This window comes from Dunckerocampus dactyliophorus, chromosome 15 (genome assembly GCF_027744805.1).
Source record: "Dunckerocampus dactyliophorus isolate RoL2022-P2 chromosome 15, RoL_Ddac_1.1, whole genome shotgun sequence".
Taxonomy (NCBI): domain Eukaryota; kingdom Metazoa; phylum Chordata; class Actinopteri; order Syngnathiformes; family Syngnathidae; genus Dunckerocampus; species Dunckerocampus dactyliophorus.
In genome coordinates this window covers 8,864,345-8,881,016 of record NC_072833.1, presented here as the reverse complement: position 1 = coordinate 8,881,016, position 16,672 = coordinate 8,864,345, and the positions used below count along the sequence as shown (strand labels likewise).

Here is a 16,672-nt window from a genome sequence, read left to right as displayed (position 1 = left end):
TCATCAAGAAGCTTCTTCTAAAGATGATGAACAAGAAAGCTCACAAAAAGGTTGCTGAAGATAATCAGACTCATGACATGGATTACTGGAGCCATGTCTTCGGGTCTGATGAGACCCAGATGAACTTACTGTATTTGGTTCCGAAGGTGTCAAGCGTGTGTGGTGGCAACCAGGTGTGGAGAAGAAATTTAGTCTGTTATGATGACTGTACATCGAGATATTGTAAATATACTTACAGTATATGAGCAATACAATCAATAGCTAGCAATAGCTATAGCTACCTAGCTCCAGTTCTCCATTCTCCATTGTGTGTCAATTAGGAATGCGTAATTTTACTTTATTTTTGTTTTATTTAGTTGTATGACATGTAGTTAAAACATTGCCACTTCAGTTAATAAATATTTTAAAAGGCTACAGACAGTTTGAGTGTGGAACAAAGTCATTCATTTTACATCAGAGGTTTGCGAACAACAATAATTATAGCAATATTGATAATAATAAAACAATAATAGTTCAGCAAAGGAAAACTATTTTTCAGCAACTCTATGGTTAACCTGTTCATTTATTTGTTGCAACTTATCATTCTACAGTGTGAAGTAAAAGTGTCTTTTCATGACAGCCATTAACAGTCTAGTTTAGTTTGCAATGTTTGATGTTCTGTTGTACCCTGGTGCCCAACAACACTCATATATGCCTCCAGAATATTCCAATAAGCAGATCTCACAGGATAAGACCAACGACTATTATGCAAAACATCCTGCATGTTGAAGTATCAACGTCAATAGCTGAAATAAATTGTTTTTTGTATATTGTTATATGGTGCCCTCTGTCGTTTACAAAGTGAAATACATTTAACCCATAAGAATCCACTTCCATTTCTGCTTAAGGTAAAATGATAGGGGATATACCACAGACCTAGTGGGTAGACGGCGTTTCTTATGTGTTCCTACTTATTCTACTTATTCATTTCAAGACGTGTTATGTTACATATATGTTACATGTTTTAAACAGTGACATTTATAGAGTGGCTTTAATGGCAGAAAAAAACAACCTTTTGGAAATTAACCTTCATGTATTTACCTGTTTTTACCTGCGCAAATTTTTATAGGGCCCATTTGAGTAGATTTTAAATATTGTTGGTAGGTTCTTATGTGTTAACAATGAAATATAGACGATTAGCAAAACTTACATGCCGTTTGTTAGCTGAAATCTGAGCAGCGGAACGTTTGCGTCGTCAACAAAAGGCGGACTTATTAACAATGATGGACTTCCTGTTGGTGAAGCTCATAAAACGTACTTTACGCTTTCTTCGGCATTAAATACGCATCCGTTTTATCTTAAATCAAATGAATTCTACAATAAAAAATAAAATATACAAAAAATATACTCGGGAATAAATTAAAAACGAGTTTCGACTAGACCGAAAACCGGAAATCATTCAACTATCCAATCACAGCTCAGAAGGGAATTTATCGGCGGAAGTGGACCGATTCGAGTGAAGGTTATACACAGCCAACATGAACATTTTGTACTACTTATGGATTGAGCAAATATTTAGACAGTTTTAAGATGCTTTGCCAGCGGTTTAGAGTCCAAGCAGTTGTATACTAGTGATTACAGTCTTGAAAGTCTTGAAGGTAAGAACGTTTACTATCCTTATCAATCAGCACGTTGTATCAATGCGGCTGTCATTTGTTTGGATTGGGAACTTTAAATGATAGCAATCGCTTGCGAACAGTATTTCCAGATACAATACTGTATATGTCGTGTGTGAGCACTCAGTGGCTTGTTGCTCGACTCTCACGTGCAGAAGGCTAAACAGTTCTAGTCACACAATATAAACTGTGCTCACAGGGACTTCCTGTGCAGGGTAAATACGCCTCCGAATGGCATTGTTTCGCCTCATTAATGAATGATAATTACAAAAAAATGGTAAAACAACCACTGAAACTTTAAAAGGTATGATTGTTATTCATTTTAACATGTAATTTAGAGTCTTCGCTTTTCAATGTTCACTTCTATCTTCTCCTCTCAGCCGATATGGCGGGTTTGTCCAATTATGCACTGCGCATGGCCCGGTTGAGCGCGCAAATCTTCGGGAATGTTGTGCGTACGACAGACTCCAAATCGATGAAAGTGGTTCAGCTGTTCCGGGAGCCTCCCATGGCCAAGAGGAAGGAGGTCTATGACTGGTACCCACAACACAATGTTTACTACGCCATGACCAAGAAGCTCAGGTTCATGGGATTGTTCAGGTAATTTCCATATGAACCCCTAAGATATCATGGAGATATTTTGTGCCATGTTTGTTTTTATTTTCAAGCCGTTTGAGCTGTATTGAATGAATAAAGGTGACTTTGCCAGATGATATTGAGTTTAAAGCGACACTGCACAAAAACAAGAAAACTAGGCCTTCACAACAAAAAATGGCCCATTGAAAACCCAAACCTGCCAACAAGTACATGTTTTACATACTGTAGACGGTATGCATTTTGACCCATAATATTTGTTTATTTATTAGGGACAATGCATATTAATAGGCATTGGAACAAATAGAGGTTTAAATATGACAGATTAAAGCACAACTGCTAATTTCCATCTGTAGTCCCCAGGCAGGAAAGAGAAAAATAACAGTAAGGAATATATAAACATTACACATTACGTTTGGAAGCTTGGCTGCTCTCAGGTAGACATTTTGTTGCATTTCGCTGGTTTCACTCTCCTTGTTCAGTCACATGCACCTCCAAAAAAGCCTGCGACGATGCTGACTGACTGTAATTGGTACATTAGTACATTAATTCCTGTCTGTATACAACTCGCTCAGAGGGCGGACAGCCCACCTCCGCGAACGCCTTCTCCTCTGATTTCAGATCTACCTACTCATGCATTGATTAGTTCCAGCTGCGATAACACTCCCCTTTTCTCTTTAATTACCATTGTTTGCCCGCAACTTGAAGTTAACCAGCAAAGGCTATGTCCACACGAACACGGATGTTTTGGAAAACGCACCACTCCCCTACTCTGGTGTCATAAAAAATGTTCATCCACATGAGCAGACCGTTTGTCCATTTTTATGACTTATTTATTTATTAACATATTTAATGTTTTTCAACAACCAGCAGAACATGAACCGTGAACATTGCAAAACTGTTAATTAACTTGGAGACAAATAAAGTACGTATCTATTTAATGGCAAAGTTGCTGCGAGCACTTAAAGTGAGAGTCTAAAATGTTGAGCCTCTTTTTGTTACCTGACCTATTTGACACAAACCTAAATTTACTTTGATGCCTGTTTCAGAGTAAAATTAATACATGGGAAATAACACATTTAAGAAAATAATTTAAATTTTTTCGTTACAAAAATCTGTCCTGTATAAATAGTATAGATTGAGAGTCCAGGGTTATGATAGCACAGGTGTACCCAACTTGCAGCGCTATTAAAACTACTTTGACAAAAAGAAAGGTGAGGTGAGGTATTTGTGTTTGATGTGACTCCCAACATTTATTGTAGTTTATTTACAAAGCACATCTCCACTAAGTGTGCTCATTTGTCATCAAATACAGGCATCATGTTTGAATAGAAAACTTATAAAAAATACTAAGAGGTGAAGCAAATATTCTTTGGTGAACTACTCAACATCAGCTGGTGAGCTACTGCTAGCATGCGAGCCAGCTGTTGGAAACCCCTGTGACAGCATCACTGTCTAAAGCTGGACACACTGCGTGTTTGTTGAACAACTTAGTCACACATCTAGTGTTTTGAAGACAAGACATAAGTACGATAATGATTACGAGAGTAAGATTAAGTGACGCTTTAAAAAGTAAGTTAGCATGAATATGATAGCCACTTCTAGCTCGCCCGTAATCTAGCTAGCAAAGTGGGTAAAAGACGCCAGAAAGTCGAATGAGGTTCTCACACGCTGGCATAGATAGGCTTCGCATGTTGCAAGCCGTTGTCAATTGACTACACGTCTTGCGTACTATTTTTTTTATTTGCACGAAAGTAAGGAACAAAGTGAGCGTTAAGTTCGGAATGGTGCCAGTGGTAATAGAAATATGACAAAGCTATTTATGAAATACTTTAATCGTGTCACAATGTATTGTATAAGTAATAATAGAAATGCGGAAAAAAGGGATGTATGAATTTGCGATGTGTTTTGCAGCATGTCATGCACTGTCCGTACCATTCCAGCATGTTCTACTGGAAAAACTGCCCGTAATCAAATGAATGGCAATTACATTTAATAATGGGATTTGTACATGAGTATTGGAAGGTTCCGAGGAGGCATTTTTGTTGTTAAATGTTTCCTATCTCGGTTTGCAGGGACGAGCATGAGGATTTCAAGGAGGAGATGCGTCGCCTGAGGAAGCTGCGAGGGAAAGGCGTACCAAAGAAGGGAGAAGGGAAGCGAGCAACCAAGAAGAAATGAACATTCCCCCTTAAAACAAGACTATTGAAGCCGTTATTTGTTTTATGCTGCCGCTTCATCAATAACAGTTTGCTTCAGGTTATGAAAAGTAAGAATGCTGTCTCCAGGAAAAATAAACAATGGTTCACGTATTTAATGTTTCCTGGTGATGTGTGTTGCTGCCATACAAATATGATTAATCAAGAAATAATGTGCTTTACTTTTTTTTGTGAACAGTAAATTTAGAAAATTCTTTTTACCCCCAAAGCCCTCCTATGTCCAAAAAGGTGCAAAGAATATAATATCAACAATGTAACAATATGACAACAAAATTAACAGATATTTGTGAAAATAAACAGAACAAAAAAAAACTAATCTCATCACGCTTGGGTCGTTCCATTGCTACCATTGGTATAAATACTACCAACATTTGGATCGACCCGCCCTCCCTACTGTTATTTCTTCCAACGTAGCTTGTGAGCTACTGGTAGCTCGCCAAAGGCTCAAGGAATATTTCCTTCAACTCTTAAGTATTTTTCAGTGGTGTGCAGTCAGGACCAGCAACGCCTTCTCTGCTGGCTAACCACTACCAGAAGCACTAACCTGCATTTATAATTTAAATTCTAATATTGGTTCAGTTAAATTAGATGAATTTATTCCCAAGTGTCTAATGTCTTCATTTAGTAGTGTGTTTCTTGGCTGCACTGCTTCCAATAGTTAGACATTTTGTCCAATCAGATTTCAGCTTCTGTTTGTCTCCATATCAATGTAATCTGCCCAGGGCCTTCACAGTCAGGTGTGTTGGTCCCTTTCACATACACACTTAGCATTGGGTTGTTGTTTTTTTTTGTTTGTTTTTTAAGCCAATCAGACTTCTGAATCGCTTCTCAAAGCCAGCTTGCAGGACCCCGCTTCTGATTGGTTGATCAGAGCAAATGGTAGGCCCCCTGTCCTGATTAGCTAATCAGAGCAAAACTGTTCAACAAGATAAGTTACGCCCACAATGACTGATTCAGGAGGAGAAGTTGACACCTCTAGTGAGTAGATGTATTTAATTTTAAAGTTTTAGGCTTTTGTTGTGTTATTAGATTAATATTGATTGGGAATTGCACCATGTATGGTGTACAGGTTTGGCATTGTCTTAACTTTATCACTAAGCTGTTCTATTGACACTTGTTACATTTGGCTGAGCACCAACTTTACAAGCATCGGCAATCATTGGAAATTAGTTATTAATACTCAAAGAAATGCAAGTCAGGTGTATCGGTGATGATGTATTGGAACATAAATGGTTAAGTTGGTGTCATTTATAATTGGATTGTGGTTAATTGTGCTTCATAACACACCTCATACGTAGAAGAGATCCATGTTGACTATTTAGCAACATTGAGCAAGTAGGGGTGCGCATTCAAAGTAAAATACAGAACGTGTTTCTTGCATCATGCGTTTTTTAGTAATTAAACACAAGTGATGAATAAAGGCGAAGGAGCTACCAAGCGGGCAGGAGTGGATCTCCACCTCCAAACTGCCATGCAATGCAAGTCTGGAAGCTGGGAAAACCTCAGCAATGCAACCCAACCCCTGACCAGCTACAGAGACAAGAAGACAGAACTTGGACACACTCCTTCCTCGCCTAGCAACACCTCGCCTTCCTGCTGAAACAAACCAGTTGTGTCCAAAGTATGGCGCAGGGGCCATCCGTGGACTGTGGCGCATTTGGCAAAATAAACAAAAAAAAACAGCAAAAGTGGTCAGAATGGAGCAAAAAGGAATAATGTAACTCGAAAAGCTAAAATGCTGATACTCATAACTAATAAAAACACAAAGATTTGTCTTTAAAAAAACGTATAACTTTTGTTTAGCCTTTTGAAAAATATATCAATATCATAGGGGCTCCTCTGGATAGCCATGACGTAAATAGACAAAGGCATGTAGATAAGACAAAAGCAGCGAGCTGGCATTGTTCAACTACAAGATGGAACTATTAATGCTGCACTTCAGCCAATAAGGAACTTCCATACCTGCCACTTATGTATAATGTAAGAGTTTGTTTTTTTAAGTGGCTGATTGGCGTAGTGGGTAACAATGTTGGCACTTGACACAGCTAGGTGATTGAAATTTGAATCCAGGGTAAATGGTAACGTATGGCAATATATATATATATATATATTTATATTTTTTTCTTTTACAGTGCTGGCCCTCAGTGTTTGCCATGAAAAAGTCTGGGCGGTCAAGTCCCCACTTGAAGGCCCAGGTGCCAAATGCACTGCCTGACACTGGTATTTTTTTATAACTGTTCAATTCAGACCTTATGCCTCTATTTAATAACAAATGGCAACACTGTTTGAGTGGACATCTGCTTTGTAAATGAAGCACGAAAAAAATCACTTTCAACAAAATACAGCCAGTTTTTATGTCACGTCATGAAAAATATTGAAATATTGCAAATTAAAATAAAGAGAAATGTTTTTACATAGGTCAAGGTAAATTAGTTATTTCTTGAAATGTTATAAGCGGAACACAATACTCATAAGCAATATCAGCGTGGAACCAATCCAACTTTATTTGTGAAGCACCTTCAAACAACCACATTATATCAAAGTGCAGTAAAGGTAAGTGAGGCATACAACACATCTGTAAAATATATTAAAAAGAGATAAAAAAATAAACAAAAAACCACAAACGACAGCTCGCACTTTAAATGCACAAAATGAAACAGGTTAAAGTTACATTGCGGAGCATCACGGTTACTCTTACACAATTCCACATTGGCGAAAAGGAGCAGGAAGAAGCAGAGCTTATTTAACTCCTAAGCCTTCTCCATGTCTCAGCCATTAGTGATGTGTGTGGTGTCTTTGTCGACCCCTACTGTCTGTCCTGTCTCCTCTCTATTATTTTCCACTCACTTTCTCACACTTCAAAATGGCGGCGTTGAGCAGCGCCGAGTCCCCACCGCCCGTATTTAACGGAGACACCTCGGAGCGGCAGCCGGGCAGGGAGCCGGCCCTGGGGGAGCTGGGCGCAGCGCTGGACCCCTCCTGCCCGGTGGGGATCCCCGGAGGTCCGCAAGATGAGGAGGTAGGCGCTTTACTGGGCAACGGCGCGATGGGGAAGGGGAAAAGCGGGCACACGGTGCTCCAAGCGGGGGTAATTGGATGGAAATGGTCCGGAAACACCGGCTCTTCCACGGATGGAGGCGGTACAGGGGCTCGGCGAAAATAAACCGACCTCGGCTTGTGTTATGCGGGGACATGCAGCGGCTTGACAGAGAAGGTTTTATCCGGCGGGGTCGGTGTTTACTTGGGGCCTGCTTGACTCCATTGGCTCCTTTTCGGCTTGGCTCACTGCAGCTGCAGCTCTGGTGCGCCGCCACCGCACAACGCACGCCGCTGTTGACACAACAAAGACACGCAATTAACGGCGTTTCCCCCCCAATCCTGGCGCATCAGGGTGCACCCAACAACCCAGTATGTGTGTGCGCGCCTGCACCTCAAAGAGCTGATGGTGATTTAGGGAAGTGGAAGCTAACTCAAGTCGTGCAGTACAATGCAGCTGCACAGAGTACTTTTATCCATATACATGACATAGTGTATATATACACTAAGGGTGTCCAAAGTGCGGCCATGGGTGCCATATTGGATCCGCACCTTTTTTTTTTTTAAATTAGCCCTCAGTTTATTAGTTGAAATTACACTAATTTGCTTTGTCACCTATAACACAAAAGCTAAAATGTGGATGTTTTGTTACATTTTTTTTGTATGCAGTCCTCACTTGAAAAAGTTTGGACACCCCACTGCACACACAGGTTGTGTTTCAGTTTGCACTCTTCCATGTGTACACTTCAATAAGTATAATATGTACACTGCGTATTTTGTTTCTGAGGGTGCCAGTTTTGACAGTGTAGTGCTGTCCCAAATCGATTAGTGTCGTTGCGCACCGGAAATGACGATAGCAATATTTACCCGCTTCCTCATCTTTATCTTCTCTCCTTTAAAAAAAAAAAAAAAAAAAAAAAATTAAAATAGAAAATTATAAAATGCAACCCTCTGACACCATATTCAGTGGCGGTTCTAGCTTCAGTGGTGCACTGGGTGATACCCACACAGCATGAGTCCTCATTTGCATGCGCGCACACTGACTGTGGTGTCCTCAGGCTGCAGACAGGTGTCATTGCACTGCTGGAATACAGTTAATCCACATATTCACGGATTCTCTGCTTTACGTTACATAGTAAGTAATTTACTTAGTTCCCTCAACATTTTCCAGCTCAACGATGCTTTGACAAGATGTTTTGATGTAAGTAAGTACAAGAGAACCTGGTGACAGTATGTGCCATCCAGTTTTTATTTTGAAGCTATTTTGGCTGTGTTAAAATGAATATTGGTGAAATTTCCCAAAGGATATTCAGTTTGAAAACATTTTAGCTTTAAATTAGCTAAGCCTTTTATGTTAAGATTAACATTTTTACTTTAAATTTTTTAATTGACCACCAGATAATGCTACTTTTCCTCCATTTAAAGCATGCAGCAAACGTTTTAAACGATTGACATGTTTAAAGTGGAAAAATATGACTGTATAATATATTTACAGCATTTGGCATTTTTTGTCTTCAGGACAATGTAAGTTTTAGTTTTAAATCTGACACTGTAGGAAAAAATAACAATGAAAATCAATGTTTCTGCCAATCAATGACAAACTCATGGCCTAATAATAATAATAATAATAATAAAAGCAAATACTCTTGTGTATTTTCATTAAAAAAAAGTGCAGTTATGGAAACATTTAGAAGGAACTTTTATTCCTCCAAAGAAATAACCCCTCCCCAAAAGTAGTTAATGCGTTATGTATAATTCAGGCAGAAGTACTTTTAAAAGATTATCTCATTTAACGTGGAAGAAACACATTTTTACAGCGGTTTTTGGGAAGCTGACATTTTATGTTGTTCAGGTCAAATGTGGATAGACAATTTAAGTAGTCTCGGTAAACAGTTAAATGTAGTGAGCTAACTAGCTGTAAATATGTAAATATTTTTTCTTTTAACATAGCTGAGGTAGTTTAGTATATAACAGAGGCATTAGCAAGTCAGTGTTTTGTAAGTCTCAAGTCTTTAGTCTCAAGTCTTGAGTCAAGTCTCAAGCCAAGCTAAAACAGGTAGAGTCAATTCAATGTAATAGGCTTCAAATTTTCGAGTCCTTACCAGTCATAAGCACTGTTTGGTGTCTCCCAAATACAATGCCAAGACTTAGTCACACAAAAAGAGTGCTCACACAGCATTCTGGATTTAGTCAGTGCACAGAAATGTAATCCACACATTCGTTGTTTGTTCTTAAACCTGATTGGATGTTAATAGAGGCATTCAATGGGGCAGATTCAAAGGGCAAATATGTTGTCTTGCTGTCAATTACATATTAATCATGTCAGTTGAATACTTTGAATGGGGACACATTTTACTCAATGCATTCACTGAAAATCTGAAATATTTCTAAGTCATCAGGCTACAGTCCGTGTCAAGTCTCGAGTCACTGATGCCAAAGTTTTTCATGTTGTCAAGTCGATCAAAATTGTGAGTCAAGTACACACCTCTGGTAAATAATAAAAATTGTGTTTTAGTTGTGTCAAGTTGCTAGCCTTCCCTTGAAGTTGGTACAGTGAAAGCAGAAACCTCCAGAAGATGGTGATAAACAATTTTGATCTCACACCTACTTTTTATGTGTTCATAAACATTGTCTTCAGTTAATTACGTTGTTAAATTGTGTTTAAAGTTAGATTACGGGGAGACCCTTGCACTCACACCTTGAAAAAGCCAATGTTTATTATTTTTTAAGTACGTGAGGTTGAGTGATGGAAGTAGCCAGTCACAGATAAAGTTCCTGAAAGTTGCAATGACAAGAGCAACCGGAAATATCAGGAAATAGCCTTCTTTTCAACATCCCATTGAGTAATAGTTAATCATTTTAAGGGTGAAATACTGTCATGTGAAATCTCCACAAATGGAAAGTCTTTTTCTCTGTCATTCTATCAGTGTATGTATGATGCAAAGAGAGTCAATTTTAGCAAGGCCCATCCAACGTTAACCCAGTAAATAAAGTAAAAGAACAATAAGCAAATTATTTTAGAGACAGGAATATGTGTAAATGTGCCTCTGTCAAAGCAGTGCTAGCAGAAGCTGTAGTAATTCAACACTTGATCCAACTTACATAACATTTGTCAGATCAAAACACCATCACTGCATAACACTTCAAAATGTGACATTAGCGTCCACTTCAGAAATTCACTACTTCCTGACTCTGCACTTTAAGCATCATGGGAACTAGTTCTTTTAGCCATAAATTAGAAGCATCATTATTGAAGCCGCAGGGTTCAGAGCGTGTGAAAAAAGTAGTGGCTTATACTCCGGAATTTACGGTATTTTGATATTCGATTAATTAATTTTTTTTTGTTTTAACTATTAAGCATCAGCTTTGATTTTAGAAAACTGTGATCAACATTTTTGCATCATTCCTGATATGCTGTGCACCAAACCGCTAATTGCGTTTGGTTCTTATTGATTTGGTTTGTCTTGGGCCTTAACGATTACTTTATTAATCCAAACAACAAACTTCAAATTGACAAAGAAAATAATTAGTTGCAGCCCTAGCCTAAACATTTTGCACCGCGGGCCGCGTATTGCAGAATCAAAGTGCACAGGGGGACATTTTGATATTTTTTATTTTTGAAAAAGGTAAACCCAACACACAGTTGATATGCTAATAAGTAGGGATGAGAGAGTACACCACTATCTGTATCTGTTCACCCATTTAAATGATCTGTATCCTATCTGTGCGCAGAGTGGGCGGGGCATAAACCAGAAGTGAGCATGGTTTAACTGGAAATGGGTGGGGCTTAAATCAGTGCATTATTTTAAGTCTGAAACTGACATGGATTGATCAGAAGTTGTTATATTTATTGTTTATTATTCAGCTGTGTGTGTGTGTGTGTGTGTAAGTGATCTGTAAGACTTTAATTAGGGCTAATTTAATAATCTGTGTGAAGATGGTGATTCATGCAAACATCCAGTGATGGCAAACAGGGAAATAATCTGTCAGCCTTGTTCACTGTATTTTTCTCAAAAGCAAAGCCAAATTATAAGCAAGCAGACAAAAAAACCCCAAAAATGGCAGTGACTGACACACAAGCCGTATACAGCTATCTTGTGAAATGCACCGTGTACGTTACGAAACAAATTTAAGATTGCACCGTGCATACTGCAATGTATTGAGAGGGGTGTAATATTGTACCACGCGTATATAATGCAGTATGATAGCCATACAGGCAGAATGTTTGATGCAGCTCTCAGACCTACTACTGTGCAGGTGTACCTAATGTTGTGACCAGTCAATGCGGGTTACTACTATTCCCACTGTCTGTACTGCCAACTGAAAATTAACAAAATTCTTATATTGTCGGTAGCACGCCTGTTTTATGGCTTCATGGAATAAGTCAAAAATACATTTCAAGGAAAAAAGACGTCATGCTACCCCAATTGAGTTGTTGCATATGCGACTGACGCAACACAAGCCTGCACAGCGCTGTCCGTGCACGTTCGGAAACAAGTTTACCAAGATACAAACCAAAACAGAGGGGAGCTGAGGAAAACCTAAAAAAGTGGAGGCATAGGACAACGCCACACGAGCCATTTTCACCTTGCCAATTGCACCGTGTACGTGAATGAGGAACCGATCAGCTCCTCTGTGCACCCTGCAGAGTCTGTCTCGGGAGGGGCCGTCGCTGTGTGTGTCCGGCCAATCGCAGAGTGTGAAGAATGAATGACGAATGTGCTCGTTTAATGCTCGTGCTCGGCAAAAATGCATTATTTGTATGAGTATTGAGTATCCGGCTCATTCCTACTAATAAGTTATACGGGTCATTCTCCCGAAATGAGTACCAAAAGCTTGACATATTAAAACAAAGTATCACTTGTCCTCGCTGGATTTGCACTTTTGGATGAGTAAATAAATTAGTTTTAAGTGAAAGGTTTTGGAAAAATGTTTGACATTTTTACATGTGCGTGTTTCTTTAGTTTTTCAACTAAAGAAACGGTCATGGAACAGTCATGGAAAAATGACATTGTGCACTCTATTTAGTACAATTTATGAGGGTGAGTTTTTCTTTGTGAAGTTTTTTTCATAACTTACCATTTTCGGTGTTGTTGGGCTGACCCGGGCGTGACGTAATAATGACGTATTTGATGCAATACAGAGCTAGTGGATGGACCCTGCGTCAAACTCGTGCTAAACCCGTGCTAAACTCAACAGTGTGTTTTGTTCTTCAAAGCATTGTTAGTTGGCACAAGGGTAACCTTCCACGGAAACATGATATAAAAAATAGTTCCCCAAAGTGCATTCATGAGAAAAAAATAGATCAGTAGAAAATTGGATCGTAATGCGTATCATGGACACTACATCATATGTCTGATTTTGAATCAGTGCCTCTTTTGTTATTGTCTAAATTGTTGATGAGAAACCAGAGAAATAACCCAGAAATACTCACATGGGGTGCCAATGCAGACGACAGCTAGGTTTTTGCATATAGTCTTCCTCGATTAAATTTTAGCTACACTGCGTGCGGACTACGCTGTTTGCAAGGCATGATGTTTTGTCGGAGTTTGGCAAAAGTGCATGTTTTGGATGCAACAAAATGCATGTGGTGCACAATGAGGTGTTATACTTTGGAAATCACAGCACCTGAAATGTAAGTTCCACCGTTTTGTATTGTTTTTTTCTTCGTTTTTGCAACACACTTTTGCATGTCATAAAATGGAGGTGCGCAAACGGGCTGAAATTGACATCAGATCAGGGCTCCAGACTAACGTTTTTTACTAGGAGTACAGTGGCGCCTAACTTTGGATTTTAGGAGCGCAAGCAGAAAGTTTTTAGGGGCGCACACCGAAATCAGCTTGCAAAGTAGTCAGTCACATTTCCTCTCATTTTTTTCACTCTATTATTGATGAATGCTGCTAACTGCAATACCGCCCTCTTTTCACACACATTGGCCCGCCTTCTTCTTCTTTGGTGTTTGTCTGCTTTCTTCCTCTTTAGGAGTTAATGTGGGTTGGCAAACTAGCTTATTTGCGCGTTACTGTCAACTACTGGGCTGAAGTGTGGAGCACAAATTTGACAGCAACTAAATATTCAATAATAATAAAATCAAATTGGCAAATTAACTGCTAGGGTTGCCAACTTCTGCAAAAATAAATTCAGGACACCTTGTTGGCAGATCCCACCTGTTTGTGGGTGTTTTTGCCTTGAATTGTGTAGTTTGATGCCTGTTTTAGTGTAGTACTTATGCATGGGAAATTAATTTTTAAATAATGTTTTTGTTAAAAATAGCACAATTACTGTAACCGAATAAGATAACGATTTAAATATCTTTCTTATAGAAATCTGTGGTGCTTAAACAGGACAGTATAAAAGTATACATTGAGTGTGAAGGTTTATGATAGCACAGGTGTATCCAACTTCCAGTACTACTAAAGGGATAGTTTGGATCTTTTGGCATGAACTTGTATGACATCCCCATCAGCAGTCTATTCTAGTCCATTAACAGTGACTTACCCTGCACTTGGTCCTGTGAGCGTAATTCTGGTCAGTAATACATTTGCATCACAAAATGGCTCCTCGAAAAAGACCTCACAATCGCGCGGTGTTACTTTTTCTCTTCCGTTGTATCACTGCACGCTGTCGCCTGTCCCTTCTTGTGTATGTGGTGAAGATGTCACAATAAGTTAAACTATCGGTCGGTCTTGAAGCACTGGTTAGTAATCAACAGAGGGTCATATTTTATTCTGGCCCAACTAGTTATTTGTAATGTAATGCTAGTTACCTATGTGTTGTGTATAAAACAAAGCCAAGCATAATGTAACAGAGGGTCTTATAAAGATGACCACTGACGTGAATGCTTAACATGAAGGATGGATGACAGACAGCCATGAACTCGGGAGACATGTTTGACACCCAACTTCGTTTCACCGTCACACATTACAGTGGAACATTGGTTTGTGTCATTCATTTGGAAAAATGGATTGATTATGTTTTACAGTTTTTGCCTTTTTGTGGGGTTTATTTGGAATTTCTAGAAGATGGCAAGCGCAATCTTGCTATGTACAAACGCACATGCTTCCATGAGCGTCAACTTCAAATAATGTGCGACTGAATCATTCCAATTACTGGCTTCCTTTTCTACAGATCTGGAACATCAAACAGATGATAAAGTTGACCCAAGAACACTTGGAGGCTCTTCTGGACAAGTTTGGAGGAGAACACAATCCTCCCTCCATATATCTAGAGGTGAGAATTTGTTTCCTTTCACTACATGTGGTTTGACAAGGATCAAGGATGTCATCTCAGTGGGTGTGTGTGTATGTGTGCGCGCGTTCATTCCCTTGCAGGCCTATGAGGAGTACACAAGTAAGCTGGACGCCCTGCAGCAGAGGGAGCAGCAGCTCCTGGAAGCCATGGGCAACGGCACGGAATTGTCCTGCTCTCCAACACCTGTACCACCACTCCTGCAAGTCAAGATGGGAGGGTGTGCGGTCGGAGGGGGCGCTCAGGCATTTCCCACGGCGCCAAACACATTGGCCGTCCTGCAGACGCCTACGGATGCAAGTCGGGCCAACCCTCGCTCCCCACAGAAGCCCATCGTCCGGGTCTTTCTGCCTAATAAACAAAGAACAGTGGTACGTGTTCTTGTCATACACACTACATGTACTATGGGTGTCCAAAGTGTGGCCTGGGAGCCATTTTCGGCCTGTAGCTTCTACACATTATTGAAATGAAATGGGGGAAAACGGCCCAAAAATGCAAAAATGGCCCCTGCGTGCTTGATTTTTCAGTATGAGGCCCTCTGAGAAAAGGTTTGGACACCCCCGAGGCATACAGTGGATCCTCTGAAGTCCTCTCAGGTCATATGATTTGTAATTGGACCAACATGTTTCTTAAGTCGGACAAAAATCCTCTTTTTCCATGCAAGTTATATATTGATCAGAATAATCCTGCCGGCAGCAGTTACTAGCTGGGTGTACAGTAGGCCTTAGCTGACATGCTGGTCTTCAACAGCGCCTGTGCTGGTTGCACCCAATCGTGCATTTCAGTTCCACTTTTAATCGCTTCAAGGCACCATAAGTCAACAATCAAGTGGGATTTGAACCTAGACCATATGGTCGCTTAACTACTCCTGTGTTATTGTAATTGACCACTTCACGCTTATGTGAATATTTCAAATGCAGTGGAACCTGTTTAAGTGGGTCCCAATTATGGCCACAAGCCATCTGAGTCGACCAAGTCCTGGTCCACAGTGTTCCTCTTATTGTTAAAAGTTCTTAAGCCGACATTGACATAAAATTTGAGATCCACAGGGGTAATTTCTATGAAAAATCGTTTATGTTGACGTATTGTAGTATTGTTAACTTAATTATCGCTCGCATGTTTTTGCAAAAGCAGATGTGTGGTTATGTCAAAATCAATAAAAACAAATGAAAAAGGATAAGAGGTTCAACAGGAAAAGCTTCAGCGTAGGACCTTTCTTCTTTCACAACTTCTAAGTTGTTATTCTATCCCCCTTTCCTCAACTTAACAAAATGCACGCATTTAAATTTTGCACAAATGGAGGAAAGCGATATCAATAAACTGCTGCAGCCTCAAAAATACTTTATTATCGCACATTCTCCTTATGTCTCTGGCCAACTAAATGTGCATGTAATGGCTACTTTTGGTTATGTCAACAACCGCTTGTGTTGATGTGAGCCAGCCAGTCTGAGGAATGTATTGTGCATGGTAAAGTGAACATTTTTCTTTTCATAGTAGATGATGGCTTGCAGCAGGTTGCTCAGAGTGAGGCAGCTGGGGAATAAGGGAATCTAGGTGACCCTCTTTCCTTTTGACGAGATCCACTATACAGTATCAGTTAAACGTGACAGTAGTTCTCGTTTAGAGAAAAGCTTTCTCGCAGGAACAGAGCAGCCAGAAGTCTATCAGACTGTGAACTATGGCATCGCTACTGTGAATGATAATACACGTAATATGGAAGTGCCAGTGCAAGAGGTAGGATTGGAACCACACATTAATTGCTTTGCGCACAGTATAAATCTTGCAATCCAACCTTCCCTCTGTTACCAGCTTCACTCGCTCGCCATGTGTTGCAGCTTTTCTTCATCGGAGTTCAACAGCTGCCGTTTTGTTAATATCCAAGCGGAAGCTGCAGTAATTCTCCATTTGAAAAAATTACTT

The 16,672-nt window shown here is 39.7% G+C and overlaps 2 protein-coding genes across 3 annotated transcripts in view; both read left to right on the top strand.

The window, feature by feature from the left end:
* Positions 1–1,453: 1,453 nt before the first annotated feature.
* Positions 1,454–4,561, top strand: mrps33 (mitochondrial ribosomal protein S33). Its single transcript, XM_054752855.1, has 3 exons — positions 1,454–1,637; positions 2,036–2,255; positions 4,325–4,561. Exons 2-3 carry the CDS (start codon positions 2,041–2,043, stop codon positions 4,428–4,430), a joined length of 321 nt encoding a protein of 106 aa, XP_054608830.1. The 5' UTR covers positions 1,454–1,637; positions 2,036–2,040; the 3' UTR covers positions 4,431–4,561.
* A 2,743-nt stretch (positions 4,562–7,304) lies between these two features.
* Positions 7,305–16,672, top strand: part of braf (B-Raf proto-oncogene, serine/threonine kinase) — a 30,890-nt gene continuing 21,522 nt past the window's right edge. Inside the window, exons 1-3 of one of the 2 annotated variants that reach the window (XM_054752512.1) lie at positions 7,305–7,487; positions 14,633–14,734; positions 14,836–15,123. In XM_054752512.1, coding sequence (XP_054608487.1) covers positions 7,332–7,487; positions 14,633–14,734; positions 14,836–15,123 — 546 coding nt within the window. In that variant the 5' untranslated portion in view covers positions 7,305–7,331. The remainder of the gene's footprint in view (positions 7,488–14,632; positions 14,735–14,835; positions 15,124–16,672) is intronic. The other variant, XM_054752513.1, reaches the window with a different exon arrangement.

Excerpts from the sequence above, each read along its gene's own strand:
- mrps33 (XM_054752855.1), top strand. The coding sequence starts at position 2,041 with ATGGCGGGTTTGTCCAATTATGCACTGCGCATGGCCCGGTTGAGCGCG. Across the intron at positions 2,256-4,324 it reads AGGTTCATGGGATTGTTCAG|GGACGAGCATGAGGATTTCA; the intron begins GTAATTTCCATA and ends CTCGGTTTGCAG.